General features: G+C 46.4%; 2 protein-coding genes across 6 annotated transcripts in view; one reads left to right on the top strand and one right to left on the bottom strand.

The window, feature by feature from the left end:
* Positions 1–14877, bottom strand: part of DHFR (dihydrofolate reductase) — a 76940-nt gene extending 62063 nt beyond the window's left edge. The window contains exons 1-4 of one of the 2 annotated variants that reach the window (XM_068248009.1): positions 14723–14877; positions 14469–14639; positions 12319–12368; positions 8371–8476 (exon numbers count right to left, since the gene is read on the bottom strand). In XM_068248009.1, the coding sequence (XP_068104110.1) occupies positions 8371–8476; positions 12319–12368; positions 14469–14639; positions 14723–14766 (371 nt within the window). In that variant the 5' untranslated portion in view covers positions 14767–14877. The remainder of the gene's footprint in view (positions 1–8370; positions 8477–12318; positions 12369–14468; positions 14640–14722) is intronic. The other variant, XM_068248017.1, reaches the window with a different exon arrangement.
* MSH3 (mutS homolog 3) overlaps positions 5437–26580 on the top strand; it is a 246423-nt gene continuing 225279 nt past the window's right edge. The window contains exons 1-2 of one of the 4 annotated variants that reach the window (XM_068247988.1): positions 5437–5524; positions 26483–26548. In XM_068247988.1, the coding sequence (XP_068104089.1) occupies positions 26500–26548 (49 nt within the window). In that variant the 5' untranslated portion in view covers positions 5437–5524; positions 26483–26499. Of the gene's footprint in view, positions 5525–14548; positions 14982–20658; positions 20693–26298; positions 26382–26459; positions 26549–26580 lie in introns of those variants that run through there. The other 3 variants (XM_068247981.1, XM_068247994.1, XM_068247999.1) reach the window with 3 other exon arrangements.

The raw sequence follows: 26580 nt of genomic DNA, 5'->3' as shown, positions 1-26580 counted from the left end.
AGGATTTTCTGGTGTCTGCTGCCCACATTACGACATTCTGGTGACTGACTGCTGCCCACATTAGGATTTTCTGGTGACTGCTGCCCACATTACGATATACTGGTGACTGCTGCCCACATTAGGATTTTCTGGTGACTGATTCCCACATTGCAATTTTCTGGTGACTGCTGCCCACATGGCGATTTTCTGGTGACTGCTGCCCACATGGCGATTTTCTGGTGAACTCTGCCCACATGGCGATTTTCTGGCCCACATTACGATTTTCTGGTGAACACTGCCCACGTTACGATTGTCTGGTGAATGCTGTCCACGTTACGATTTTCTGGTGAACGCTGCCCACATTACGATTTTCTGGCCCACATTACGATTTTCTGGTGAACACTGCCCAAGTTACGATTGTCTGGTGAATGCTGTCCATGTTACAATTTTCTGGTGAACTCTGCCCACATTACGATTTTCTGTCCCACATTACGATATTCTGGTGAACGCTGCCCACATTACGATTGTCTGGTGAATGCTGCCCACGTTACAATTTTCTGGTGACTGCTGCTCACGTTACTATTTTCTGGTGACTGGTGCCCACATTACGATTTTCTGGTGAACTCTGCCCACATTATGATTTTCTAAAGGCCCACATTACGATTTTCTGGTGAACTCTGCCCACATTACGATTTTCTGGCCCACATTACGATTGTCTGGTAAAATGCTGACCACTTTACAATTAATTTACAGTGAAACGCTGCCCCATTACGATTATTCGGCACCTATGGGGGGGGGGGGGCCCATCCAAATATTCGCAGGGGGGCCCAGTGATTTCTAGTTACGCCCCTGTCTGTGGGAATGTTTGATGGATACAGTCGGGTGTGTGGGCTGCCATATAGTGTGCTTCCTGCTGGCATAACTCATTTGTGTGCATTAATCTGAAGTGTTTAAATGCTTTAGTTCTTTTTACAGAAAAATTAATCCCCTGAACATTTAGAGAAATAATCTTAAGTGGCATCATGTTGGGTAATAACCTCCAAGAGCTAATGTTGCAGGCTGGAATGTATTCCAAGTGGGTGCAATTCACTCTCACACCTCAGAGAAATGAGTAGGAATACCTTGGAAGGAAAAAAAAATAAAAAGAATATAGAATTGAAAAGGTGAGTAAGTTCTTCTTTAATTGAGGAGAGTGAGAGGCTGGATGTAGTGCCTGGGTAACGCACCATCCAATGTGGATGTGAACATAACTCAACTTACAGAATCAGGCCTGGATTTACCTCACAGGTGCCTATAGGCACACATGTTCTGGCATGTTAGACTTCACCCTTCCCGAACCTACAAACCCCTGCCGAACCACACCACAAGTGTGCTGGCTGTCCCAGCTGTCACTTCTCTCTTACTGCCTGTCATAGGTAGCTATAGGTGTCCCTTAGTATTAGGTAGCCAGTAGTACCCTCAATATTAGGTAGCTAGAGGTGCCCCCAAGTAGGTAGCTAGAGCAACCTCAGTATTAGGTAGCGAGAGGAGCCCCTGACTGAAGGGAAAGCTCATCAGTGGAATACCGAGAGCAGGGTGCGTAACCTCTCATTTATACTTTCATCAGGACTCTGCATAGGAAAAAAGGGAGGTGCTTGGTGAGGGGAGTGAGCCACCTTTCCATCATCAAGCGCCTGTAGGCACGTGCCTACAGTGCCTTATGGTAAATCCGGCCCTGTACAGAATAACTGTAACCAAGAATGGAACTTCATCCCAATCAGTAGCTGATACCCCCTTTCCCATGAGAAATCTATTCCTTTTCCCAAATGGATCATCAGGGGGCTCTGTATGGCTAATTTTGTGGTGAAACCCCTCCCACAGTGTGATGTCAGCACCTCACAGCACTGAGGTACTGACATCACACTGTGGGAGCCTTGTTGCATCGTGGGAACGAACAGCTGTTTGCAACTGCCAAAAAAGCAAGCAGCATCTCCTTTCACTGACATCACCTGCCAGCAGTAAAAATGTCACCATGTGATAAATGTCAGAATGTAAATCAGGGAGAGGAAAGAAATTACAATGGGCAAACACTGACTAAATCATTTATACATGGTTATTGTAAAAATTAAGCACTTTTTATTACATTATTTTCACTGGAGTTCCTATTTAATAGCGGTACAGGCAAATTTTCACTAATTAGTCCTGTAGGGTGCATATGTAGTGAAATAAAATCCATAAAGACTATGGCCCATATGCAATTCAGTTTTTCGCCAGAGTTCTCACCTAGGAGATACTTTTTCATCTTGTATTTAGAATAACCTTTCAGAACATTGCAATTGAAAAAGTACCAAAAAGTAGGTGGAAAAGTACTATCACAACTATTTTAACATTGTATTGCTTGCTAATGATTTAAAAGGTGATTTTATTAACAAGTTTGAAAATATCACTTAGGTGAAAACTCGGGGGGAAAAAGTGAATTGTATATGGGCCCTATGTCTCATATGCAATTCACTTTTTCTCCCGAGTTTTCTCCTAAGTGATTTTTTCACACCTTGTCAATAATATGCCTTTTAACGTCCTGAGCGTTACCCCGCTCAGGAGGGTTTGCAGCAGAGAGTCCGCCAGTATAATTTTTAGAGATCGCATTGTTTTAATAGCCTCAGCTAGCACTAGGCTAGCTAGCAGTGGTGGCCGGTATCCCCTGATTACTTTTGATCCCCCTGATCGCCGCTAAATACATTACCCAGCCTAGATCCACCGATCGGCGCGGCCTCCCCGGACAGCTCCGCTCTTCTCTATGCGTCTCTTGCCATTCTTGGATGCGTTGCAGCACCCATTACACCGTCGGTGATTACCAGTCTTTTATCCAGAGCAGATTGCATTTTTTATCCTGTGAGAATAGACAATTGATGTGTGTGTATACTGTATGCCTCCGAGGAAGCGGTCTTTGACCGTGAAACACGTGTCAGGCAGTCTTTTTGTGAATTGGAAATTCCGAAATTATGCTCGCATGTTTGTCCACAATCTGGAAGAAACTTTAAAGGAAGAATAAAAGACTATTTGTTCATTTAAAGCCCCATTCATTTATTCATGTGGAATTTGTATGAGAATTGAACATGATGTCATGCGTAGACCCAATCCTCCCCATAGAAAGGACCGGAGATGTGCAGGGAGGCTGCGCGATCGCTGGATTAAGGGGGGTAATGAATTTAGCAGCGATCGGTATAAAAATTATACTGGGGGACTGCTGGGGACAGCCGGCAGTATGCCCGGCAGTGTCGGGCATACCGCTAAAGAGGTTAAACCAGCAGCAAGCTAGAAAATACTTAGAATCATTTTGATAGTACTTTTCTTAACTACTTTTTGGTACTTTTTCAATTGCAAAGTGCTAAAAAGTTGTTTTAAAGAGGATAAGAAAATAATCACCTATGAGATAACTCAAGAGAAAACCTTAATGAATATGGGCCTGTTAGGTTAAAAATTGAGCCAACCTAACCACAAATGGCATTTACACCCCACAGTTTATGCAGACTGGTGAAAGTAAGAAAGATGGGAGTCTTAATTGTTATCAGACATTCAGAGAAGGCATATGAGGATTACACAGGCTGTATGAGAGTATATGGTTTGCAAAATCTCACAAGATGATCTGGTCGATCTGGTGCTTCCTGGGAGAATACTGAACCAATGGGGGTAGCGTAGCATTTATGAAATTCAAGTAAAAAAATCTTTTAAATATTTTATCTTTGAATTATAACAATACATATAATGTATGAGACAATGATGGTTAGGGTAAGGCCACACTAGATGTGGTTGCAGAACGCAATTCATGGTCCGGGCTCCGGTTTTCTAAAACCGGAGCCTGAACGGTTCCGTGCTGCCCTTTTGCAGCATGTTTCGGATCAGTTTGCGGTAAAAAAAACAGATCCCCAGCGCTGTCTGTGGTTGGGGAGGGGGCTACCATGCTGGAGGGGGTAGCAGCCAGGAAGAGGGGCAGCGTTGTGCACAGCGCTAGGGGAGGGGGGGGTGTCGCCTCCCCTCCCTTACCTGGGTCCCCCCTTTCCCACTCCCCCTCCCGCTAGTTTCCTTTAAAATCAATGTAGTAGCGAATGTACTCACTTCCTTGAGTTCCACCACTCGCCACGTCACTTCCTGCAATGCTGCCCTCTGCACTTCATACGGCAGAATTGCAGGAAGTGACGCGGTGATCGGTGGAACGCAAGGAAGTGAGTAAGTTCCCTGCTCGCTGCTACATTGGTTTAAAAGAAATTAGCTGGAGGGGAAGCAGGGACCCAGGTGAGGGGGAGCAACCCCCCTCCCCACCGCTGTGCACGCAGCCCGCCTTCCTGGATGCTACCCCTTCCAGCATGGCGGCCCCCTCTCCACCTGCAGAGAGGGCTGGAACACAGGAAACAGATCCGTTTCTGTATCCAAAGCTGCCTGTGTAGATGGAGGCCCGTTTTGCATAGGTTTTTACTACCCCTCCGTGTATCCGGGGTCCAGGAAAAACCTGCAAATCCGTACTGTCCGTTCAGTTTTTCAGCATGGATCCCCCGGAACACACACAAATCCGTCTTTAAATTCAGTGAAGACTGACACTATTTTTAACATTGGTATCCATGGCTCCGTTTTTGATCCAGGCCAAAAAACTGAGCCATGGATATGTTTTTAAACAAGCGTGAACCTATTGTAAATGTAAGCAGAGTTTTGTCCATTTGGGGGAGGCACGGAAAGCTCTGACAATATTTAATGGAAAGATAATGAAGGTTTATTACTTAAAAGTGGCACTGCAGTGTAGCTGGTATGGCACAATTAAGGAATGGGGAACACAGTGAGGTTGCAGTAAATTAAGTGTGGAATTGTAGTAATAAGATGACAAATTATCTCCTAGGAGAAAACTTACGAGAAAAGGTGAATTGAATAAGGGCCTTGGGTCAGCAGGACAGCCAGCGAAAAGGAATTGTTTCAAAGGAAATAAATGTCAGCCTCCAAATCCCTCTTAGTTCAGGCATGTTTTATCACATACTGCTACATGTACATTTCTATAGGATATGTGCACCATGTACCAAGCCTAGGTGCACAGGATGCAAGTCAGCTGGTATTGCTCAAAAGGAAATAAATATGGCAGCCTTCATATTCCTCTCACTTTAAACAAGAAGGGAGGTCACGTGTTGTATGTATGGCAAGACAGAGGTGGATTAATAAGTCCTGAGGAAGTATTTGGGGATAACATGTTGGAGAAGTTAATCCATTAAAATTTGTAAAAAAAAAAAAAAAAAAAATGAGATCACTTATTTATTGTGAGTGTATTCATGTTTATAAAATTAAATTGGATTGGATTACACCTCTATGCAGGCTTGCTGTTTTCATACCACACTTAGCAGATCTTAGCGCTCTGGTGACACCTGGTGGCCCAAGGAGGAAGCTGTGAGCCAATGTGTAAGGGAATGCCTACGTCATTAGCTAGAGCCAACAGAGGAACTGCTGGGAATTCATGAGCCGGCCTAAATGTGTGAGCTGACAGGGAGACTGGTGGCTGTGCCCAGCCAGGAGGTGGGCGGACGCTGCGGTGAGTCAACCCTTTATACTGTATGCCGAGAGAAGGTCTGTGAGGTGCTGGACACGGCTGTGCGGTGCTCACAAGGCATTTAAATGGGTGAATGTTGTACCTTAGTGTGCAGGGCCGGCGCTACCATTAAGGCAAAGGAGGCAGCTGCCCCAGGGCCCCAGAGCTTGTAGGGGCCCTCAGTGGCTACAAGAGGAAAAAATTTTTTTGCAAATCGGCCTTATAGTTTTTGAGAAAATCGATTTTAAAGTTTCAAAGGAAAAAAACAAACACATTTAAAAACCTGTTGACTTTAATGGTTAATAGCAAATCCACCTTAAATGCTAGAAACCCTAAATTTGCAGGATATGTTAAGGAGATCATTAGGAATAAGAGGAAAAAACAATGTTTCAAAAAGAGCTTATAGTTTTTGAGAAAATCGATTTTAAAGTTTAGAAGGAAAAAAGTATAGTTTTAAATGCGGTAAATGTCACTTTTAGTAGCAAACCTAACGGTAGTGTAATTTTACATGTATCAAACGAAAGCGCAGTAAATTTCCTGACGGGGTTTCCAGGGGGTCTATACGCAGCCGCAGCGCTTTGGCCAGGGATCGCTAGTGTGGGAATTTTAAAAAAAAATTATGTGGTGTCCCCCCTCCTGAAACTTTTTAACCCCTTGTCCCCCATGCAGGCTGGGATAGCCAGAATGTGGAGCTCTGACCGATTGGGACTTCACACCCTGACTATACCAGCTGCAAAAAAGGTCCCCTAATTCCGATTTTTGTTCCGGGGTATATGTTGGGGGGCCCCCCAGGTTTATTTTGCCCTGGGGCCCCATTGTTGCTTAAACCGGCCCTGTTAGTGTGAACTGGTTCTAATTACTCTCTATTAAAAAGGACATTTATTTTTGCTCTGTGTGGCTATGGCAGAGCCCCACTACACTGAGAAACATTACATACCACTTCACAGAATGGACCACAGCTCATTAAATGGCCATTCTATGTTAAAGGATCTCGGAGCTTAAAAAAAAAAAAAAAAAAAAAAAAAAAAAAAAAAAGATTTTATACATACAAGTGCGGGGACCCAGTTCCCGAACCTGCAGGCAGTGGAGGAAAGCGGCGTGGAAGCGATCCGGGCAGATGGGGATGGAGGAAGCCCCATGTAGGTTAAAAAAAAAAATAAATAAATTACATACATACATTATATATATATATATATATATATATATATATATATATATATATATATATATATATATATATATATATATAGACGCTTTCCACGCCAATCTAAACCCCCTTGATTAGCGAGGCCCCCATCCAGGTCGGGGCCGCGCAGCTCTTCTTCCTGATGCAGGGCTATGCAGTAGCCCCTCGAGCCCACGCCTCTGGCCTAATGCGCATGCGCAGAATGGCTGGGAAAGCTACAGTGCGGACCCCCATGAAGAAGAAGAGGTTCGCAGCCCCCCCGGGGACAACACAGCGGGGAGGGAAGCTTCAATAGGATCCTGAGGCTTCCCTCTCTTTAAGTATGTAATGTTGTGTACCTGAGCTTTGGCTCGAGTACTCTTTAATCTCCTTAGTTATATTAGTTTTTGCAGTTACCATATTCAAATGCAAATCAGAGATTGTTTTAAATCATGGTTTATATTCAGGCCAATACACAGAGCAGAGCGAAGCATCTTCCCAGTCCTCAACTCCCAATCCCTCTGATTCCAGCTGTCGCGTGTGTCGTTACTGATCGCACACATTGACCTGAGATACTGCAGCATGTCTAATCCGCCCGAAATTAGTCGCATCATTGATTGGGCATGCTTTTGGCGGCACCAATTTTCATCAGATTCAATTATAATGATCGAATGGTCAGCCTAATGTACGCCCACCTTTACTGTATGGACTGCGACACTTCCTACTGTGATAAGGAGCTCCAATTAGGCATTCCTTAGTACTTAGTTGTCTTTTTTCTGAAGCATCTAAAGCTGATGATATTAGAAAGACAAAACATTTGAATGAGATAAATATGCAAATGTTACCCGCTATTTTAAAGGGAGACTGAGATGACAAGAAAAAAAAAAAAGTCATTACATACCTGGGGCTTCCTCCAGCCCCCTCTGGCCTGATCGCTCCTTGATGCCGTCCTCTGCCTCATGCGTCGACCGTAAGGGCTCTTTCACACTAGAGCTTATTTGCTGAGTTTAAACGCAAAGTCAAAACTTTGCGTTAACCAAGGTAAAATGAAAGTCCATAGACTCATTTTACCTTTCACACCCGACACTGCGTTTCAATGCGTTGCCATACGACGCACCTGGGAGCTTTCAATCGTTTGGAGCCGGCGTTTTCCTGTCGGGTTAGTCGATTACTACCGCCACTGATTGCGGTGCACTGCAGCATCCTGACGACACTCCACAGGCTATTCAACGCGCGCAGGAGAACGGCTCCTACACGCGTTGGCAGATGTTAAAGAGCTCTAAGGGGTTGAAGTATCTTCAGCCAGTCAGCACATGGGGAGTGCGGCCACTTCCCCGTCTCGCTCCTGCGGCCAGGTGAGTTCTGGGCCTGCGAAGTAGTATTGCTCAGGCTCAGAGAGCTCCCGGTGACGGGAGCGCGCCGGGGCATGCGCAGAAAGCCCCAACTGGCCCAAGATACTGGGAGCCCTTACGGAAGATCCATGAGGCGGAGGATGGCATCGAGGGAGCGATCAGGCCAGAGGAAGCCCCAGGTAAGTATGATTTTTTTTTTTCTTATCTCAGGTTCTCTTTAATACCTAGTCCAATTCCATTCCTTTAACCCTAAAAAATGGCATGTGGCTAACACTAACTGTTGACCTATCCATTGCATCATTGAGGATCACACATATATGAATTTCACTTACGTGAGCTCTCTGCTTAGAACAAAGTTTAGTCTTCCCTTCAGCGGTCGATTCTTCTCTGGAATAGAGAACCAGGTTTTCCTGCCCATAATCACTACATTTTGCTTGCCTGTTGGAATGAAAACACAGAGCTTGTTACCTGGATCTCTGACACACATACGGTACTATAGATCATAGGTTCTCAACACGTGGTACGCGTACCCCAGGGGGTACTTCTGATGGTTCCAGGGGGTACTCAGGCTTGATAAACTTAACCAAGAATAACAAATGTAGAGTTTTAGAAAATTATAAATCTTATTTTAACAACACCAAATTAGTATTTTAGCTAATTAAAAGCAATAATAAATACTTGGAAATGGTTTAGAACCAGTTAAACCATTAACTACGATTAAATATATATTTGTCAAGGGCTACTTGTGATAATGTTTACTATGCTAGGGGGTACTTGGTGAGTACAGGGTTTTAAAAGGGGTACATACCAATAAAATGTTGAGAAACACTGCTATAGATTTCAGATCAACCTTCTGTTGTGCGGCCATCTAGTGGCAATTTTGTACATTGCTACAACTGAAAAATAAACACCCAATAAAATAAGTATTGGGCACTGCAAAGACATACAGTAGAAGGCGGCACATTATTCAGGATACCTATTTTTTCCCATATGTATACATTGTTGGATATTGGTATATAACCCCACCCTCCACATGATATTTAGCCTAGGCTATTTAATTATGCAGCTGTTTCCTCCCAGTGCACTCTGGGGGACCAGGTGTTATTTCTGCTCACTAAAGAACAAACAAAAGAATTGTAGTGATACTCCTTGAAAGCAGCAAAGATGTCACCACCTGTGATAAATGTAATCATTTAAATGTCCGTTTCACACAGGCAGCTGCAGGTTGTGACTCTATTGCCGTTAGTTGTATTGGGCCACCCGCTGGGCAATGGGAAACACTTGGTACCAAATGCATGTAGACACATGACTAATTCCTTCATGAAAAGCTATCAGCCATCTAATGCTCAAGCAGAAGTGCACCAGTAGAGGTCCGTTCACATTAGACATGAGTGGTGCACTCCACTTCAACACACCAATCATAACGCAGGGTCCATTGCAGCCCAGCGACAGTCATCAAATAGATGGAAACTGAATTCACTGTCCGGGAAAATGCTTGCAGCATTTGCACAGTAACAGAAAATGTGACTGGCCTTCGGAAAAACACTGCAGTCTTAAACCTATCCTTTCTCAGTCCACTGGCCAGTAGTGTCAAAATGCAGGCAGTGGATACACGGGGTTAATTCACTAAGCGGTATAACAAGTTAAAAAAACTATTAGTAGCCGCTATAGAGGCTTTGCTCGCTCCCTAAGCAGCTGATCACATTACCTATTTAATGCAACCCCTTGCGATGTGGTAATTCCTTCAGCCTCACCCAGCACAGTGATGTCATGACTTGCTGAGCAACAGGCCTAGCACAAGCTTGGGCTGAGAATAAAGGCGCATACACACATCAGACTATAGTCTTTGGAAAATGAAAGATCACAGACCAATTTTACCCCCTTCCATGCAGTATGAGAGCCATACCTACACAGTCTATTCTATGGAGCTGAACTCCCCATCAGAAAAAAAATCTTTGCAATATGCTGCACACACTCAAAAGATCTGTTCCTGCCAAAAATCCATTCCTGAAAATTGAGATCTGCAGATCATCATACACACATGATTTAACTGACATTCATCTGCAGATCAGATCCACCAGGATGGATTTTAAGATCTGTGGATGATTGCTTGATCTGCAGATGAATGTCAGTTAAATCATGTGTGTATGATGATCTGCAGATCTCATAGACTATCATTGCAATTTGCAGGAATGGATTTTTGGCAGGAACAGATCTTTTGCAGATACTGATCTTTTGAGTGTGTGCAGCATGTTTGTGTGCAGCATCTTGCAAAGATTTCTGTCTGATGGGGAGTTCAGCTCCATAGAAAAGACTGTGTAGAGTATGGCTCTCATACTACATGAAGGGTGGTAAGATTGGTCTGTGATCTTTTATTTTCCAAAGACTATAGTCTGATGTGTTTATGCACCTTAAAGGTGCCCATATACTGGTTGACTGGTTGTTACTAGTCGACCAGTATATGGGCACCTTAAGGCTGCATTTCCACTTGTGCGGTGCGGAATCGCCGGGAAATCACCGCAGACGAAATCGCATGCGGGTGCGATTTTGCATGCGTTTTTTCACGCGATTTCGCATGCGATTTCGCATAGGGTAGTAGGTGGGCGATTTTAACCATGTCACTGCCTGTGTAAATTAACATCACCTCCTATGCGAAATCGCATGCGAAATCGCGGGGAAAAACCCATGCCAAAATCGCATGCGATTTCCCTATTAGATACATTGTATGCGATTCGCTTTGCGGTGTGCGGGGAGCGAATTCTGACGGCTCTGCCATGCAGATTTTCCCCGCACACAAAAACGCTCCGTACAACGCACAAGTGGAAACAGGCCCATGCACTTGTATTGGCTGTGCGAATCCGCATGCGGACAACGCATGCGGAATCGCTATAGTGGAAACGAGCCCTCACTCTCAGCCCAGCTTGTGCTAGGACTGTTGCACAGCAAGTTATATGTGCCTTGATATCCATTTATCTTACCTGTGCACCATTTTGCACTTTCAGTACTAAACAAGTAGCAGCCGCGGCTCCAAGGCTCCCACTCCGACTCCACAGACCTACCATGAACCCCCCCCCCCCCCCAGGGCATCATCAACCTTATCTCTTCCTGTGGCACCGGTGGTGGGGAAGAGTCCCTTGTCCCGTTGGATTGGACCAGGGCACTGGGGGACGGGGACGGGCTTGGCCGCCCCTCATACCATGAACCATGCGGGCTGGTATAGCTCAGGTTGCGAAGCCCCACGTGGCCGGGGCTCTGCATTCTGGCTATCCCAGCCTGCATGAGGGACAAGGGGTTTAAGAGACTCAGAAGGGGGGGACCCCACATCTTTTTTTTGGTATATTTCCCACACTCTAAAGATGTATAAAATAAATACATTTATATACGTTAATACATTATCTGTCAATTTACTGCAGTAACTGTTACTGGTTTCCACTAATTTTAACATTGGCAGTGGAAACATTTCCCACACTCAGGATGAGAAATTTTAAATCGATTTTCTCAAAAACTATAAAAGGTCTTTTTGATATTTTTTTCCCTTTTGTACCTACTGTTCTCCTTCACATAACCTGCACATTTGGTGTTTCTAGCACGTAAGGGAGCTTTGCTATTAACACTAAAGTCAGCTGCCATTGACTTTAATGTAAAAAGCAAACGCAAATTTTTTTTCTTCAAAAAATGTTGCGTTAAATGCTTATGGCAAATAGCCCAAGTTTGTCGGGAACTGTTCAGGCCACCTCTACTGTTTACTCAGCTGCCCTCCATCCCATAGAGCAGGGGTGCTTACTGGTTAGATCGTGATCTAACCAGTAGATTTTTAAAGGACTTCTGGGTAGATCCCATATTGCTTGTCCATGTGATTTACATGTGCTACAGTTGTAGCTGGTATCTGTAGGTAGATTCTACCTGGTAAACCATTTTCAATTACTAATTTTTGATGTAGCTCGCAATCCGAAAAATTGTGGACACCTCTGCCATAGAACCTGACATGCAGGGAACCAAACAGCATGTCTTTACAGCAATCATTCCAAGACTGCTGGCTGAAAATGATCTTTATAGATCATTTTTGGGTCTGAAGAGTCTCATGTGTACACACTGCTTGCTAGCCAATGACCATCACCCCCGCCTACCATTAGTTGACACTCTGCAGAGACCTAACTGATGTAAAAAGAGCCTGGTAAAATTGCATCCATGGGGAAGACAACAAAATATGATTTTTATTTAAAAAAAATAAGTATTTTTGCAGTATTTTTCTGATAAAACTATATAACGTTGACCAATACCTTCTGTTGTTGGTGTCATTGTCAGTCTTTGAAAATGCTTACATTCATTCCTGAAATAAAGAAATCAAAGGTAGATCTGAAAACATATTAATGACAGGGCAAAAAACCGACAAATGTAGGTAATGTGTATCTTAGCAGAATGCAACGCACTAGCGATTATGCAGAGAACGAAGCGAATCAGAGTGAAAGGGGCACCACAATTAACATGTTAATTACGATTGACAAATTGAGGCAATCCGAAAACATGATTGGAAATGCAGCCAGGGGAAAAGGGCGGAGCTAGTATGGTTTTAGGGCGGTGACCCATCAAGAAAGCCCAGACGGAACAGTTCCCCAATTACAGCAACGTCTACAACTTGACACGTTCTAAATGGCCAAATAGTGTGAGCGTATCTATACATCTAAAAGGCACTAGCAATATACACAGCGTGGACACAGCTGCTTCACGTGCATATTACTACTGCTCCTTACTGAACTCGTAGGGGGCGTGTGTGTTCTGCGGCGGGGGCTCTGTGCCGAAGCTGTGGGACGCATGCCAGAGGCAGTGGCTCTGTGGCAGATTCTTTAGAAAAATGGGTAATTATTGAATATTACTACTACCTATCTGAAACCTAGTGGTTCAAGAGGATGCTGTCCACCCAATCACATTACTGTGCAGGTGCAGTAGTTCTGCACCTGCGCCACGGACAACATGGATTTGATTGACAGCGGCCCTTCACACAGGCGCAGTAAGTAGGACCTCGAGGTCGTCTTCTGCACCGTGCAGGGACCCTGGGCCGACGGCTGTGAACGAAGCTGTCAGCGTGGGACAGACAGCTGCAAGGGGCTGGAGAAAGACCCCCCCCCCCCCAGGTGAGTAAATCAGCTTTCATATAACTTTGCCTGATGAGTCCTTTAATAATGCAAGTCTATGATGTAGTGCCCCCTTTGAGTGCTTGCGATTTTGGAAATCACAAACACAGGACATGCAGCATTTGTGAGCGTTTGGGCTCAAATATATCGCATACGAGTCAATGTAATCACCATAAAATCGCCTACAAAGGGCTTACACAAACCGCTAGCAATTGTGCTTTGTGATTTCTAGTGTGTCTCTAGCCTTGCGAACATTCTGCAAAGATCACGGTGCCATAGCTCCCAACTGTCGCTCTTTTGGAGGGACAGTCCCTCTTTGGGAGCCCCGTCCCTCTTTCCTTCTCATTTGTCCCTCTTTCAGGACTTTGTCCCTCTATGTAAATATATATATTTCTCTACTAAAAATGTGTTTGATTGACTCTAAACTTTATTCCAATGCTTTAAATTGATATATTACTAATTTTAAAATGTTAATATGAAGAAAAATGAACCAGGATAGAAAGGACCAGTGTGGTTTGTATTATAAAACATATTTCTTATGAAATCTTTATGGTATGCGTGACAGGGGCGTGGCTTAAGTGTCCCTCTTTCTCATCTCAAAAAGTTGGGAGGTATGCGGTGCTAGTCTAGTTTAGGGGGACCCAGCAGGAAACCTCATAGGGTTCAGTTCTAAAATCACAGCACACTCTACAGCATAAAGCGTTGTGATTGGCCTAATAGTGTAGGGGTAGTTTACTACAACCAAATGTGAACCCTAACAGTCCAAGACAGAGCCTTCCACCCAATCACAGCAGAATTTTCCTATGAGGTTTCCTGCTGAGTCCCTTAAAGTAGACTGGTACTAAAGATGTTGCTGCCTGTGATACATTTCAGAAAGTAAATAAAGGAGAGGAAATTTTATTTTACACTGAATGAAAAAAAAAAAAGCTATTTTATTCATGTTATTTTGGTTACAGTTCCTTCTTAACACTTTAACATCGTAATTATGCAGAATGATTTTATGCAGAAATAATGCTTACCTTCACCAGGCAGTCCCCCTGTAACAGCAACCATGCAACTACAGATTCACAATCCTTTCCCCAGCCCTCTTTATGAGTTTAGCCATCAGGCTCATTTATTATCCAATCATAGCCAGCCAGCATTTAATTTTAGTATATCAAGCAGGATGTTTCAGTCATCGCGCCTAGTGAAGCATCAGCCAGTACACAGTACAATACACAGACCTCTGGCTGTACTGTCAGTAACAGCAGCTGTGTTATTATTCCGTACCGTCCAGTTGGGTCACCCAGAATACATACTTGAGATATGGCCAGGGCAGAGTGCCTGCCTTTCCGATGCCCTGTCCCGGGGGGCACACCGCCACTATGGAGTTCAGTAGCAAATTCTTCATAGCGATTCTGCAGACACGTGAGACAAGCAAACTTTCCCGGTACAGCCGGGGTGCAGAGTGCGATGGGCGGGCCAGAGGGCTGTGGGCGGAGACATGTAGAGATGTCAGACGCTAATGATAATGGTATGACGCCAGATAATACCACTAGATACATATACGTACAGCCACCACGGGTCTATGAGGACTCTTCTAGGGGTCCCTTTCATTTCTGCCACTCACGCGTGAAATTAGTCCCGGTTTTCCAGTCGCCCCGCAGGGCAACGCAATTCTTCTATTCCTCCCTCCCCTCTGCCAGTGGCGGATGGATACTAACAGCAACCAATTTACCGAAGTAAGCTATGTAGTCCCGGCCCGGCGCGGGAGTTCCAAGTTCATGGAGGATATTGGCATCAGTTTGGGGGAGAGAAGTCATGTGATGCTGGTAAGTATGGTGGTGTTATTCTGACTACACTGGCATCACTGCACAGCACTGTTTATGGGGGACATTACTAGAAAGAGATGTCATAGCTGCGCTGACAGCTTCATATAAGAGGGGTGCACACTTGTTTTGGAAAGGGGGTGCTTGAAAAAAAAAGGGGGGGGGGAGGTGGTTTTGATGTTGTTAAGAAGTGTGTTGCATGGCTTGTGGAAAGTGGGGAGCTGCAGGGCCACGCTTGTGGAAAGCGGGAGGCTGCGGAGCCACGCTTGTGGAAAGTGGGGAGCTGCAGGGCCACGCTTGTGGAAAGTGGGAGACTGTGGGGCCACGCATGTGGAAAGCGGGATGCTGCGGAGCCACGCTTGTGGAAAGTGGGGAGCTGCAGGGCCACGCTTGTGGAAAGCGGGAGGCTGTGGGGCCACGCTTGTGGAAAGCGGGAGGCTGCGGGGCCACACTTGTGGAAAGCGGGAGGCTGCGGGGCCACACTTGTGGAAAGCGGGAGGCTGCGGGGCCACGCTTGTGGAAAGCGGGAGGCTGCGGGGCCACGCTTGTGGAAAGTGGGGAGCTGCAGGGCCACGCTTGTGGAAAGTGGGAGGCTGTGGGGCCACGCTTGTGGGAAGCGGGAGGCTGCGGGACCACGCTTGTGGAAGGCGGTAGGCTGCGGGGCCACGCTTGTGGAAAGTGGGAGGATGCAGAGCCACGCTTTTGGGAAGCGGGAGGCTACGGGGCCACGCTTGTGGAAAGCGAGAGGCTGCGGGGCCACGCTTGTGGAAAGCGAGAGGCTGCGGGGCCACGCTTGTGGAAGGCGGGAGGGTGCGGGGCCACGCTTGTGGAAGGCGGGAGGGTGCGGGGCCACGCTTGTGGAAGGCGGGAGGGTGCGGGGCCACGCTTGTGGAAGGCGGGAGGCTGCGGGGCCACGCTTGTGGGAAGCGGGAGGCTGCGGAGCCACGCTTGTGGGAAGCGGGAGGCTGCGGAGCCACGCTTGTGGGAAGCGGGAGGCTGCGGGGCCAAGCTTGTGGAAAGCGGGAGGCTGCGGGGCCAAGCTTGTGGAAAGCGGGAGGCTGCGGGGCCAAGCTTGTGGAAAGCGGGAGGCTGCGGGGCCACGCTTGTGGAAAGCGGGAGGCTGCGGGGCCACGCTTGTGGAAGGCGGGAGGCTGCGGGGCCACGCTTGTGGAAGGCGGGAGGCTGCGGGGCCACGCTTGTGGAAGGCGGGAGGCTGCGGGGCCACGCTTGTGGAAGGCGGGAGGCTGCGGGGCCACGCTTGTGGAAGGCGGGAGGCTGCGGGGCCACGCTTGTGGAAGGCGGGAGGCTGCGGGGCCACGCTTGTGGGAAGCGGGAGGCTGCGGGGCCACGCTTGTGGGAAGCGGGAGGCTGCGGGGCCACGCTTGTGGGAAGCGGGAGGCTGCGGGGCCACGCTTGTGGGAAGCGGGAGGCTGCGGGGCCACGCTTGTGGGAAGCAGGAGGCTGCGGGGCCACGCTTGTGGGAAGCGGGAGTATGCAGAGTTTCTAGAGTAAAATGAGCCATGAATTATTTTTCTCCTATGCTGCAGTCGCTTACAGCAGGTAGTATAAATCTGACAGAAGCAACAGGCTTTGGGCTAGCCCATCTCTCTATAGGGGAATCCTCAGCATGTCCTTTATTCTTTATAAAGACACTACTTGAAAAAGATTTATAAACAGATGCTGGCCAGCTTCCCTGCTCCCTGCACACTTTTTTTGGCAGTTGGATGGTGCAATTGCCTTTCACTGAGGGCCCGTTTCCACTTGTGCCGCACGCGTAAGTGAGATGCGCGGTGGCACTTCCGGGTCTGCGGGAACGCAGGCAAATTCCAGAAGCAGTGCCATGCACAGCTATGGGATTCGCAGTCTCCCGAGCAAAAACTGTGGGCAGTGTCAGCCGAATCGCTAGGGTAAGCGATTCGGCCGGCGGCGCCATAGTTTTCTATGGCAGAGTTTCCCCGCACGATTTGCCTGCGGGGAAATTCTGCAGATTCGGAGAAGTTTCCACTCCACTGGAAGCGGGCCCTGATTGCTTTTGTAACGAAAAAAAAACATGAGATTCCCTATGAGGAGATGATCTAGTCTAAAACCTGTTGGTTCTGCCAGATTTCTACTACCTACTGTAAGTGACTGCAGCATAGGAGAAAAGTAATTTATGGCTCAATTTACTCTAGAAGAAATTTACTTCTTATTTATATGTGTTTAAATGCATATTAAATGTTATGATTTTCGCGATAGTGGTCCTTTAAAATGGAGGAGGTTTGCAAGACCACGCTTGTTGTGGGATTGCGGGGCTACACTTGATAGAGTTGAGGCTGCTCACACTTGTTGGAGGGGTTGTGGGGCCACGCTTCCCAAAAGTGTGTGAGGGGGGGGGGAGGAGGTCTGCAAGCCATGCTTGTTAAAATCATAATAATGTAATCTCAACAACTTAACTAGTTAGCTTAATTAGTTTAATCTAACTTGTTAACAGGCCTTAAAGTGAGTGTCCAAGGTAAAAAAAAAAGCCACAAAGATCCACTTACCTGGGGCTTCCTGCAGCCCGTGGCAGCCGTCCTGTGCACCTCACCGCACCTCCGGAGGCTCCCAATCTTCTCCCCTGGCGCAGCCGACCTCACCAAGTCGGGTTCCGGGTCGCCTCTACGGCGCGGGTCACGTGGTCCGGCCGACGTCATCAGGATGGTACTGGGCAGGCGCAGAACTACTGCATAGTACCGTCCTGATGACGTTGGCCAAACTACATGACCCGCGCCGTATCATTTTGCGGCGGTTATTATTTTAACGTATTTTTTCAGTGTACTTTTTTGCAATTTTTGAGAGATAGGGCTCTATTCATAAAAAACTTGTGGCGTAAATACTCGTAGAGGTAAAATACCGCAGCGGTATTTTACACTTCTGGGTGGTCGTTCAAAAAAATCTTGAAAGCTGCGATGCAAGAGCGGAGATCTCCCGCTGAAGGCTGGCGGTAAGCTGTTGGAAGGCATGCGGAAACACTTCAGCCGGCAGAGTCCCTCCGTGCGCTGCTCTCTCTGGGAGGTCTGTCCCATTCACTTGTATGTAATCCGCAAAATCAGAGGAAGCGGTATTTCCCGTCCACATACCGCTTCCTCTAATCTTTATGAATGGCCATTTTGTTACTTTTTTCTAGATAAATCTAGAAAAACACTGGAGAAGGCGAAAATTTCTCGCTCTGCTGGGGGATTGTAGATTTTCATGCAGGAACAGCTTTTATGAATGCCCACTTTGCTAAATGGACGGGAAAATCCGCTGTTTTGAGCGGAAAACTTGCGGTAAGGTTTTATGAATAGAGCCCATAGTGATTCGCATTTCTTTAACATTAGAATTCTGATTGCTTAAATATTGCCTAAAAGCGCTACATGCACCTCGTTTGCCGATACTCTCGAATCACCAGCGATCGTGGGAGTGAGATCAGTGCCATAAACTTTTAATTGCACTAGCGCTTTATAAAGTGATAGTGATCACTGGCGATTAGCGGTAAAAGCCTTCTAATCGCTCGAGTGTGAATGGGCTCTAACTTGTCTTTATACCTTTTCAAAAGTCAAAGGGGAGAGAGTGGAAAGCATTAGACATACTTTCCTTGCTGGTTAGGTTCGGCATGGGAAACCGCCAATGATGGAGTATCTGTAAGGCTTGACAGGTTATGTCCTCACTGAGGGCTGGTGCACACCGAGCGGCTTTTTGGGCGTTTTCAGATCCGCTTGCGGCTGCGGATCTGCTTGGTCAATGTATCTCAATGGGGTGGTGCACACCAGAGCGGCAGGCGTTTTGCAGAAACGAAAAATGCCTGGGTGAGGCATTTTTTGGATTGCGGATGCGTTTCTGCCTCAATGTTAAGTATAGGAAAAACGCAAACCGCTCTGAAAAACGGCACTTCAGAGCGGTTTTGCAGGCGTTTTTGTTACAGAAGCTGTTCAGTAACAGCTTTACTGTAACAATATATGAAATCTACTATACTGAAAACCGCAGCAGCAATCCGCAAAACGCTAGCAAAACGCCATAGAAAAATAAAAAAAAGCGTTTAAAAATCTGCTAGCATTTTGCGGATCTGCTAGCGGGTTTTGGTGTGCACCAGCCCTAAGGGCTGGTGCACACCGAGCGGCTTTTTGGGCGTTTTCAGATCCGCTTGCGGCTGCGGATCTGCTTGGTCAATGTATCTCAATGGGGTGGTGCACACCAGAGCGGGAGGCGTTTTGCAGAAACGAAAAATGCCTGGGTGAGGCATTTTTTGGATTGCGGATGCGTTTCTGCCTCAATGTTAAGTATAGGAAAAACGCAAACCGCTCTGAAAAACGGCACTTCAGAGCGGTTTTGCAGGCGTTTTTGTTACAGAAGCTGTTCAGTAACAGCTTTACTGTAACAATATATGAAATCTACTATACTGAAAACCGCAGCAGCAATCCGCAAAACGCTAGCAAACCGCCTCATAAAAATAAAAAAAAGCGTTTAAAAATCTGCTAGCGTTTTGCGGATCTGCTACCGGGTTTTGGTGTGCACCAGCCCTTAGGGCTGGTGCACACCGAGCGGCTTTTTGGGCGTTTTCAGATCCGCTTGCGGCTGCGGATCTGCTTGGTCAATGTATCTCAATGGGGTGGTGCACACCAGAGCGGGGGGCGTTTTGCAGAAACGAAAAATGCCTGGGTGAGGCATTTTTTGGATTGCGGGTGCGTTTCTGCCTCAATGTTAAGTATAGGAAAAACGCAAACCGCTCTGAAAAACGGCACTTCAGAGCGGTTTTGCAGGCGTTTTTGTTACAGAAGCTGTTCAGTAACAGCTTTACTGTAACAATATATGAAATCTACTATACTGAAAACCGCAGCAGCAATCCGCAAAACGCTAGCAAAACGCCTCATAAAAATAAAAAAAAGCGTTTAAAAATCTGCTAGCATTTTGCGGATCTGCTAGCGGGTTTTGGTGTGCACCAGCCCTTAGTCTCTATGCTCCAATCTATTACGGTGGCTCTGAGCCCGGCCCACATCACCTATAGACAAGCCCCCGCGTGAACAGGACACGTTAGTTGTCTCCTGACTATGGTTACCCCCAGGTCTTAACGTGCGAGGCATACAGACTGAGGTAGAGAGGAGTAACCTGTTAGAACCCTAATGAGGCTAGTAACACAGTACAGCAGTATCACACAGGGTTATTACCTTGGTTCAGAGGGATGAGGCAATCAGCGTCGTTGTCAGTAATGGCAGAGATAGCGAGTGCAGATTCACAGGCAAGGTTCAGGCAATGGGTAAACCAGGTATGAGACAGTTCAGGCAAATATTCATACAAAGTTATTCAACAGGTAGTGGATGATCCAGATTATGGAATAGTTCATGCAAGTCTGCATTCAGTATTATGCAACAGGTGATAGATGATGCATGTTATGACACAGTTCCTATTAGCATGCAAAGTTATTCGACAGGTAACAGATGTTCCAGGCAGTATGTGATATTGTTTATTTGAGACTGCATGCAAGTTTGTTCAACTGACTGACAGGGATATTTGTAGTATACTTATCGTCCAGTTCAGGTAGCATGCAAGAGGTATCCAATAACAGGCAATGGTCGGTCCAGGCGGCAAGCAAGGGTATTCAGTAACTAGCAGAGGTCGGTCCAGGCAGCAAGCAAGAGTATCCAGGCAGCAAACAAGGATTTCCTGTAATGAAGCAGAGGTTAATCACAACATACAAGGATAGTCAAATACAAGCCAAGGTCAATATCCATTGTATCATTAACAATTGAGTGCGCTATGCTTATCACGGGCGATGACTGGGAGCACTCTACAGATTTAAATACAATTCATCACCCAATCAGTGGCTGTCCACACGTCCAATCACACAGCAAGGCCCTGCCTAGGTGTCAGCTGTAATGTCAGCTGACACCGCTCTATCAGCTGACCTCAGGCTTGCACCCCCAAAGTGACCAGGCAGGCTATTTTTTACAATTCAGCCCTCTGCAGCTTTAACGGTTTGCTGCAGCAGGGCCATACGATGTAGCACACAAATGCATCTGCCCTCCTTTTTTTTTGCCAACATCAGAGCTTTCCGTTGGTGGCATCTGATTGCCGCTGTGACCTTTCTCTTTTTTTTTTCTTTTTTAATAATTTTATTGTTCATTTATTTTAATAAAATAGTTTATTTTACTTTAAATTTTTATTCCTAGCATCCCTCCCTCCCCCCAGGCATTAGCCTTTGAGAGGCGATCATCTTGTGAGCCACTCGAGGGGACAGCTCAGTGACAGTGCTGTCCCCATAAAGCACTGCAGGAAATGGCAGCGCTGTACATATAAATAACGGCTGTTTTCTTTTTATAACAGCCTGCTAGCCATGATCGCGGCTTGCAGGCTGGTCACGGAGTGATCTCCGCTCTGTTTCTCAGCAGGGAGCAGCGAGCATTCCCTTCTAGTCTCTGCCCCTAGCACTTGATGCCAATTAGCGTTAGGTGGTCCTGGGTGAGCCATTCTGCGGCCGCTGATCGGCGTTAGGCGGTCGCAGAGTGGTTAAAGGACAACTAAACAGAAGAATATAAAGGCTGCCATTATTTATTTTCTGTTTAACAATACCAGTTGCCCGGAAGCACTGCTGATCTATTTGGCTGCAGTAGTGTGTGAATCACACCAGAAACAAGCATGCAGCTAATCTAATCAGATCTGACAATAATGTCAGAAACACCCGATCTGCTGCATGCTTGTTCAGGGTCTATGGCTAAATGTATTAGAGGCAGAGGATCAGCAGGATAGCCAGGCAACTGGTATTACTTAAAGGAAATAGTTATGGCAGCCTCCATATCACTCTTACTTCAGCTTTCCTTTAATATTTTGGTTATTGCTTTTATATGATACAGTAGAATCTCATTATAGTAAACTCTGATATAGTAAACCTCTGGATATACCTCAGTCCTCAGGTCCCAGTAAATGCGTCTATAAATATACAATGTATGACCAACTATGATATACTCTGTTGTACTGGTCCAAGACCTATCCCATAGAGCCATATCAATACTTGCCATGCATTGATGAGGACCAAAAGTCAAAATACGGTAGGCTGTTTGCATGTTGGGTTGATGAGGCTCTGTAAAATGTATGAGCTGTAGACTTTCTATACACCAGCGGTTCTGGGTGTAGGCCTGGCTTTAGGTGCATAAAGAGATAATTTGCATATTCAGGCAGTGGTGCATTGTGGGTTACCACAGTTACACACTTAAAGGGAAGGTTCAGGGAGGGGATTAAAAAAATAAAAATAAATTTCCACTTACCTGGGGCTTCCTCCAGCCCATGGCAGGCAGGAGGTGCCCTCGCCGCCGCTCCGCAGGCTCCCGGTGGTCTCCGGTGCCCGACCCGACCTGGCCAGGCCGGCGGCCAGGTTGGGCTCTTCTGCGCTCCATTTCCTGGCACTTCTGCGTCCCACGCCGGCGCGCTGACGTCATCGGACGTCCGCCAGGCTGTACTGCGCATACGCAGAACTACTGCGCCTGCGCAGTACAGCCCGGCGGACGTCCGATGACATCAGCGCGCCGGCGTGGGACGCAGAAGTGCCAGGAAATGGAGCGCAGAAGAGCCCGACCTGGCCGCCGGCCTGGCCAGGTCGGGTCGGGCACCGGAGACCACCGGGAGCCTGCGGAGCGGCGGCGAGGGCACCTCCTGCCTGCCACGGGCTGGAGGAAGCCCCAGGTAAGTGGAAATTTATTTTAATTTTTTAATCCCCTCCCTGAACCTTCCCTTTAAAGCTGAATTATTGCAAATACCTTCTTTTTTAAAGGGACCCTGAGCAGACGGCATGGGTATGCATTTAACCATTTACCGACATCCTATCGTATTAAAACGTCATGCTTACAGCTATTAACGGCAACATGACGTTTTAATACGTCACGCATTCCCACCGCTGCTACCGCCGTGTGTGCGCCGCTACCGCCGCCATTACCGTCGGGATCCCGTGCTGGGTGATTGGGGAAGAAGACCGAACGGTCCTCTACCCAATCGCAGTGCCTGGAGTGAATGGACGTGACCGCGAACAGCGGCTACGTCCATTCACATAAACAGGAAATGTAACAGTTAAATAAATCTTGTGGCCAAAAAGTATATTACACCTACAAAATACATACATTTTCAAGTATATACACATCATTAATAAAATTACACTTCCAACCCTCCCCCCCCAAAAATAAACACTTGTAAAAAAAAATCAGCTTAAAAAAAAAAAAAATAGTTGCCTTAGGGACTCAGCTTTTTTTATTCTATATTTTATGGGGGAAAATTAATTTTAATTTATTACATAGGGGCTTATAATTATGGCCAGAACAAACAGAAAAATAACCACTTATATTTCAAAATAATATACTGTCGCCATACATTGTGATAGGGACATAATTTAAACGGTTTAATAATCGGGATCACTGGGCAAATAAAACGTGTTTGTTTTATCCACAGGAGAATGTTTAATTTTAAAACTATAATGGCTGAAAACTGAGAAATAATGTTTTTTTTTTCTTTTTTTCCTGTTTTTCTCATTAAAATGCATTTAGAATAAAAAAATTCTTAGCAAAATGTACTATCCACAGAAAGCCTAATTGGTGGCGAAAAAAATGAGGTATAGATCATTTTCTTGTGATAAGTAGTAATAAAGTTATTAGGGAAAGCTTTACATAAGGGGTGGTAAGTGAGGGGGTATTACCAAGTATTCCTGGGTATGCTTAAATGCATACCCACACGCTCTGCTCAGGGCCCCTTTTAGCAGACGAACTACACTAAGCATTGCTTTTTAGTAGGAAGGCTTTTTGGTCTCTTTTAACCTCCTTGCTGGTTATCCCGAGCTCAGCTCGGGGTAACCTGCGCAGGAGGATTTCTCAGGCCCCGCTGGGCTGATTTGCATAATTTTTTTTCGTTACAAGCAGCTAGCACTTTGCTAGCTGCTTGTAACATTCGATCGCCGCTGCTCGTCGCCGATCCGCCGCTACCCGCCGCGCCGAGACGCCCCCCGCCCCAGACCCCTGCGCAGCCTGGCCAATCAGTGCCAGGCAGCGCTGAGGGGCGGATCGGGATTCCCTGTGACGTCCCGACGTCCGTGACGTCATCCCGCCCGGTCGCCATGGCGACCGGGGAAGCTCAGCAGGAAATCCCGTTCTGAACGGGATCTCCTGCTTACTCTGATCGCCGAAGGCGATCGGAGTGGGTGGGGGGATGCCGCCGCTCAGCGGCTATCATGTAGCGAGCCCTCGGCCGGGGAGAATTAGACCGTCAAGGAGGTTAAAGCCAATGTAACCCCGCTGCTAACAAAAAGAAACCAGATACTCGCCTAAGGAGAGGGAAGGCTCTAGGTCCTAATGAGCCTTCCCTCTCCTCTGCCGGTGCCCTCTGTGCAGCGCTGGCTCCACCATTCAAATCCCCCGCTGCGGGGACTTCGGAAGTCTTCGAGAGCCGAGTCCTCCTGAAGACAGGCGGCTCCGTACTGCGCATGCGCGATGATGCGAAAGAGGGCGCTCGTGGAGCGGCCCGTCTTCGGGAGTACTCGGGCTCCTGAAGACTTTCTGAAGTCACCTTCGCCGGCGGAAGGAGCAGTATTTGACCAATTTAGTCAAATACTGCTCCCGGGGACAGCGCAGCACCACGAGAGGAGCAGAAAGGCCCTATAGGACCCAGAGCCTTCCCTCTCCTTAGGTAAGTATTTGTTGTTGTTTTTTAGCAGTGGTGTTACATGGTCTTTAATCCCCTATACTTTCCTAGTGGTCTTGGATCACCCCGAGATGCTTATGTACTCTGCAACTCTGATATAGTAAACTACTTTACTATACTTACTACTATAGTAAACTACCTGGTCCCTTGGAGTTTATTATTAAGGGATTCTACTATATGTGCGTGTTGTGTTTTACCACCTTCAGTTTGTCATGTTAACTAAAGACACCTGTTCATATTTTTGGGTCTTTGACCAGGGCTGTGGAGTCGGTCCAAAAATCCACCGACTCCGACTCCTCAGTTTAGGATTCCACCGACTCCGACTCCTCGACTCCGACTCCTCTAATTTGCATATTACAATTTTGTTGATTAAAGGTATGTAACATGAAATTCGTCTCTTAACTGCCAACGCTTAGGAATTTTACAAGACAACTGAAATGAGAAGGATATGGAGACTGCCATATTTATTCCCTTTAGTCATAGACTAAAACTAGTCCTTGGTAAGAGTACTTGTAAAAGGTACAGGCCGGAACAAAGAACATCTATCAGGCCCTAGGGCCCTAGGCAATGTAAGTGTGGGTACATGTAAGAATGATGTGCAGGTGCTCTGCAGGGGAATGAGGAGATTCTTCCTCTATTACACATTCTTCATGCACAATCTGAACAAGGTTTATGGGTGACAGACAACACCTCTGTGTTCAATGTGCACAGCATTCTCAGTGGATTCCCTGCAGCTCTGTGGGGAGTGCATATGTAGAGTATAGTACTACTGTGTAACAAAGTAAACCTGAGACAGATGAAATTAAAGTTTTATACAGACCTGGGGCTTTCTCCAGCCGCCTTCAGGATAATCAGTCCCTCGTTGTCCTCCTCCACCACCTGGATCTTCTGCTATGAGTCCAGGTACTTGAGCCAGTCGGGCGTAGTGCGCATGCACACACTCTGCCGCCAGGAGCATACTACACCTGTGCAGCACTATTGCGCAGGTGCAGAATGTTCCTGGCTGTGGGAGCGGCATGCGGCCGGACAGCGCTGACTGGCTGAATTACCAGGACTCATAGCAGAAGATCCGGGTGGTGGAGGACAGCGAGGGACTGATTAGCCTGAAGTGGGCTGGAGGAAGCCCCAGGTATGTATAAAACTTTACTTTTCATCCGTCTCAGGTACCCTTTAATTTGTAGTCACCAAACCAAATTTTAACATATCAAATTATTTGATTTCATCAGCAAAGGGAGTGCATACATTTGCATAAATCAGCATCAATGCAGAATTATTTCCATCTCGTTGACCATCTCTTTTAGTGACACAGCTACACATCAGGCTTTATTCTTACAGCATAGATGTTATTTAGTATATATAAGAGATTCCTGTGTACACATCATATATACAGTCACAATCAGATATGTATATCTGACCTTAAAAATACGGGGACTGCTTGATTGAAGCAGCACAAGTAACTAATTTTGATTGGCTTATTTCATTTTTGTGGACTAAGCACAGCTATTACTGTATATATACATTATTTTTAATGACTATTATCTGAGAAATAGAACATTTTATCATATTTTCTATTTTAATTACAGTTACAAATTCATTAGGAGTCGGAGTCGGTGCATTTTTTCCCGACTCCGACTCCAGGCACCCAAAATTGCCCGACTCCACGACTCCGACTCCACGACTCCGACTCCACAGCCCTGTCTTTGACCAAAGGTTGATTTCGCGAAGTCTTAACATGTAACCACTTTTGATTTTGCTAAAATTGCTAAATATCAAACTTTATTGGTTCAAATAAGCTTGTAATAATGCTTGTAGTTTGCTCTCTTGTCGATTAACAGCACCGTCCATGTAGAAGATGAGCCAATTGCCTGATGAAGAAAATCACATGATGCAAGGGCCCTCAGGTAAATGAAAATGTTAGACTTAAAGGGATACT

Source organism: Hyperolius riggenbachi, chromosome 1, assembly GCF_040937935.1.
Source record: "Hyperolius riggenbachi isolate aHypRig1 chromosome 1, aHypRig1.pri, whole genome shotgun sequence".
Classification (NCBI taxonomy): domain Eukaryota; kingdom Metazoa; phylum Chordata; class Amphibia; order Anura; family Hyperoliidae; genus Hyperolius; species Hyperolius riggenbachi.
This window is presented reverse-complemented; position numbering and strand designations above follow the sequence as displayed.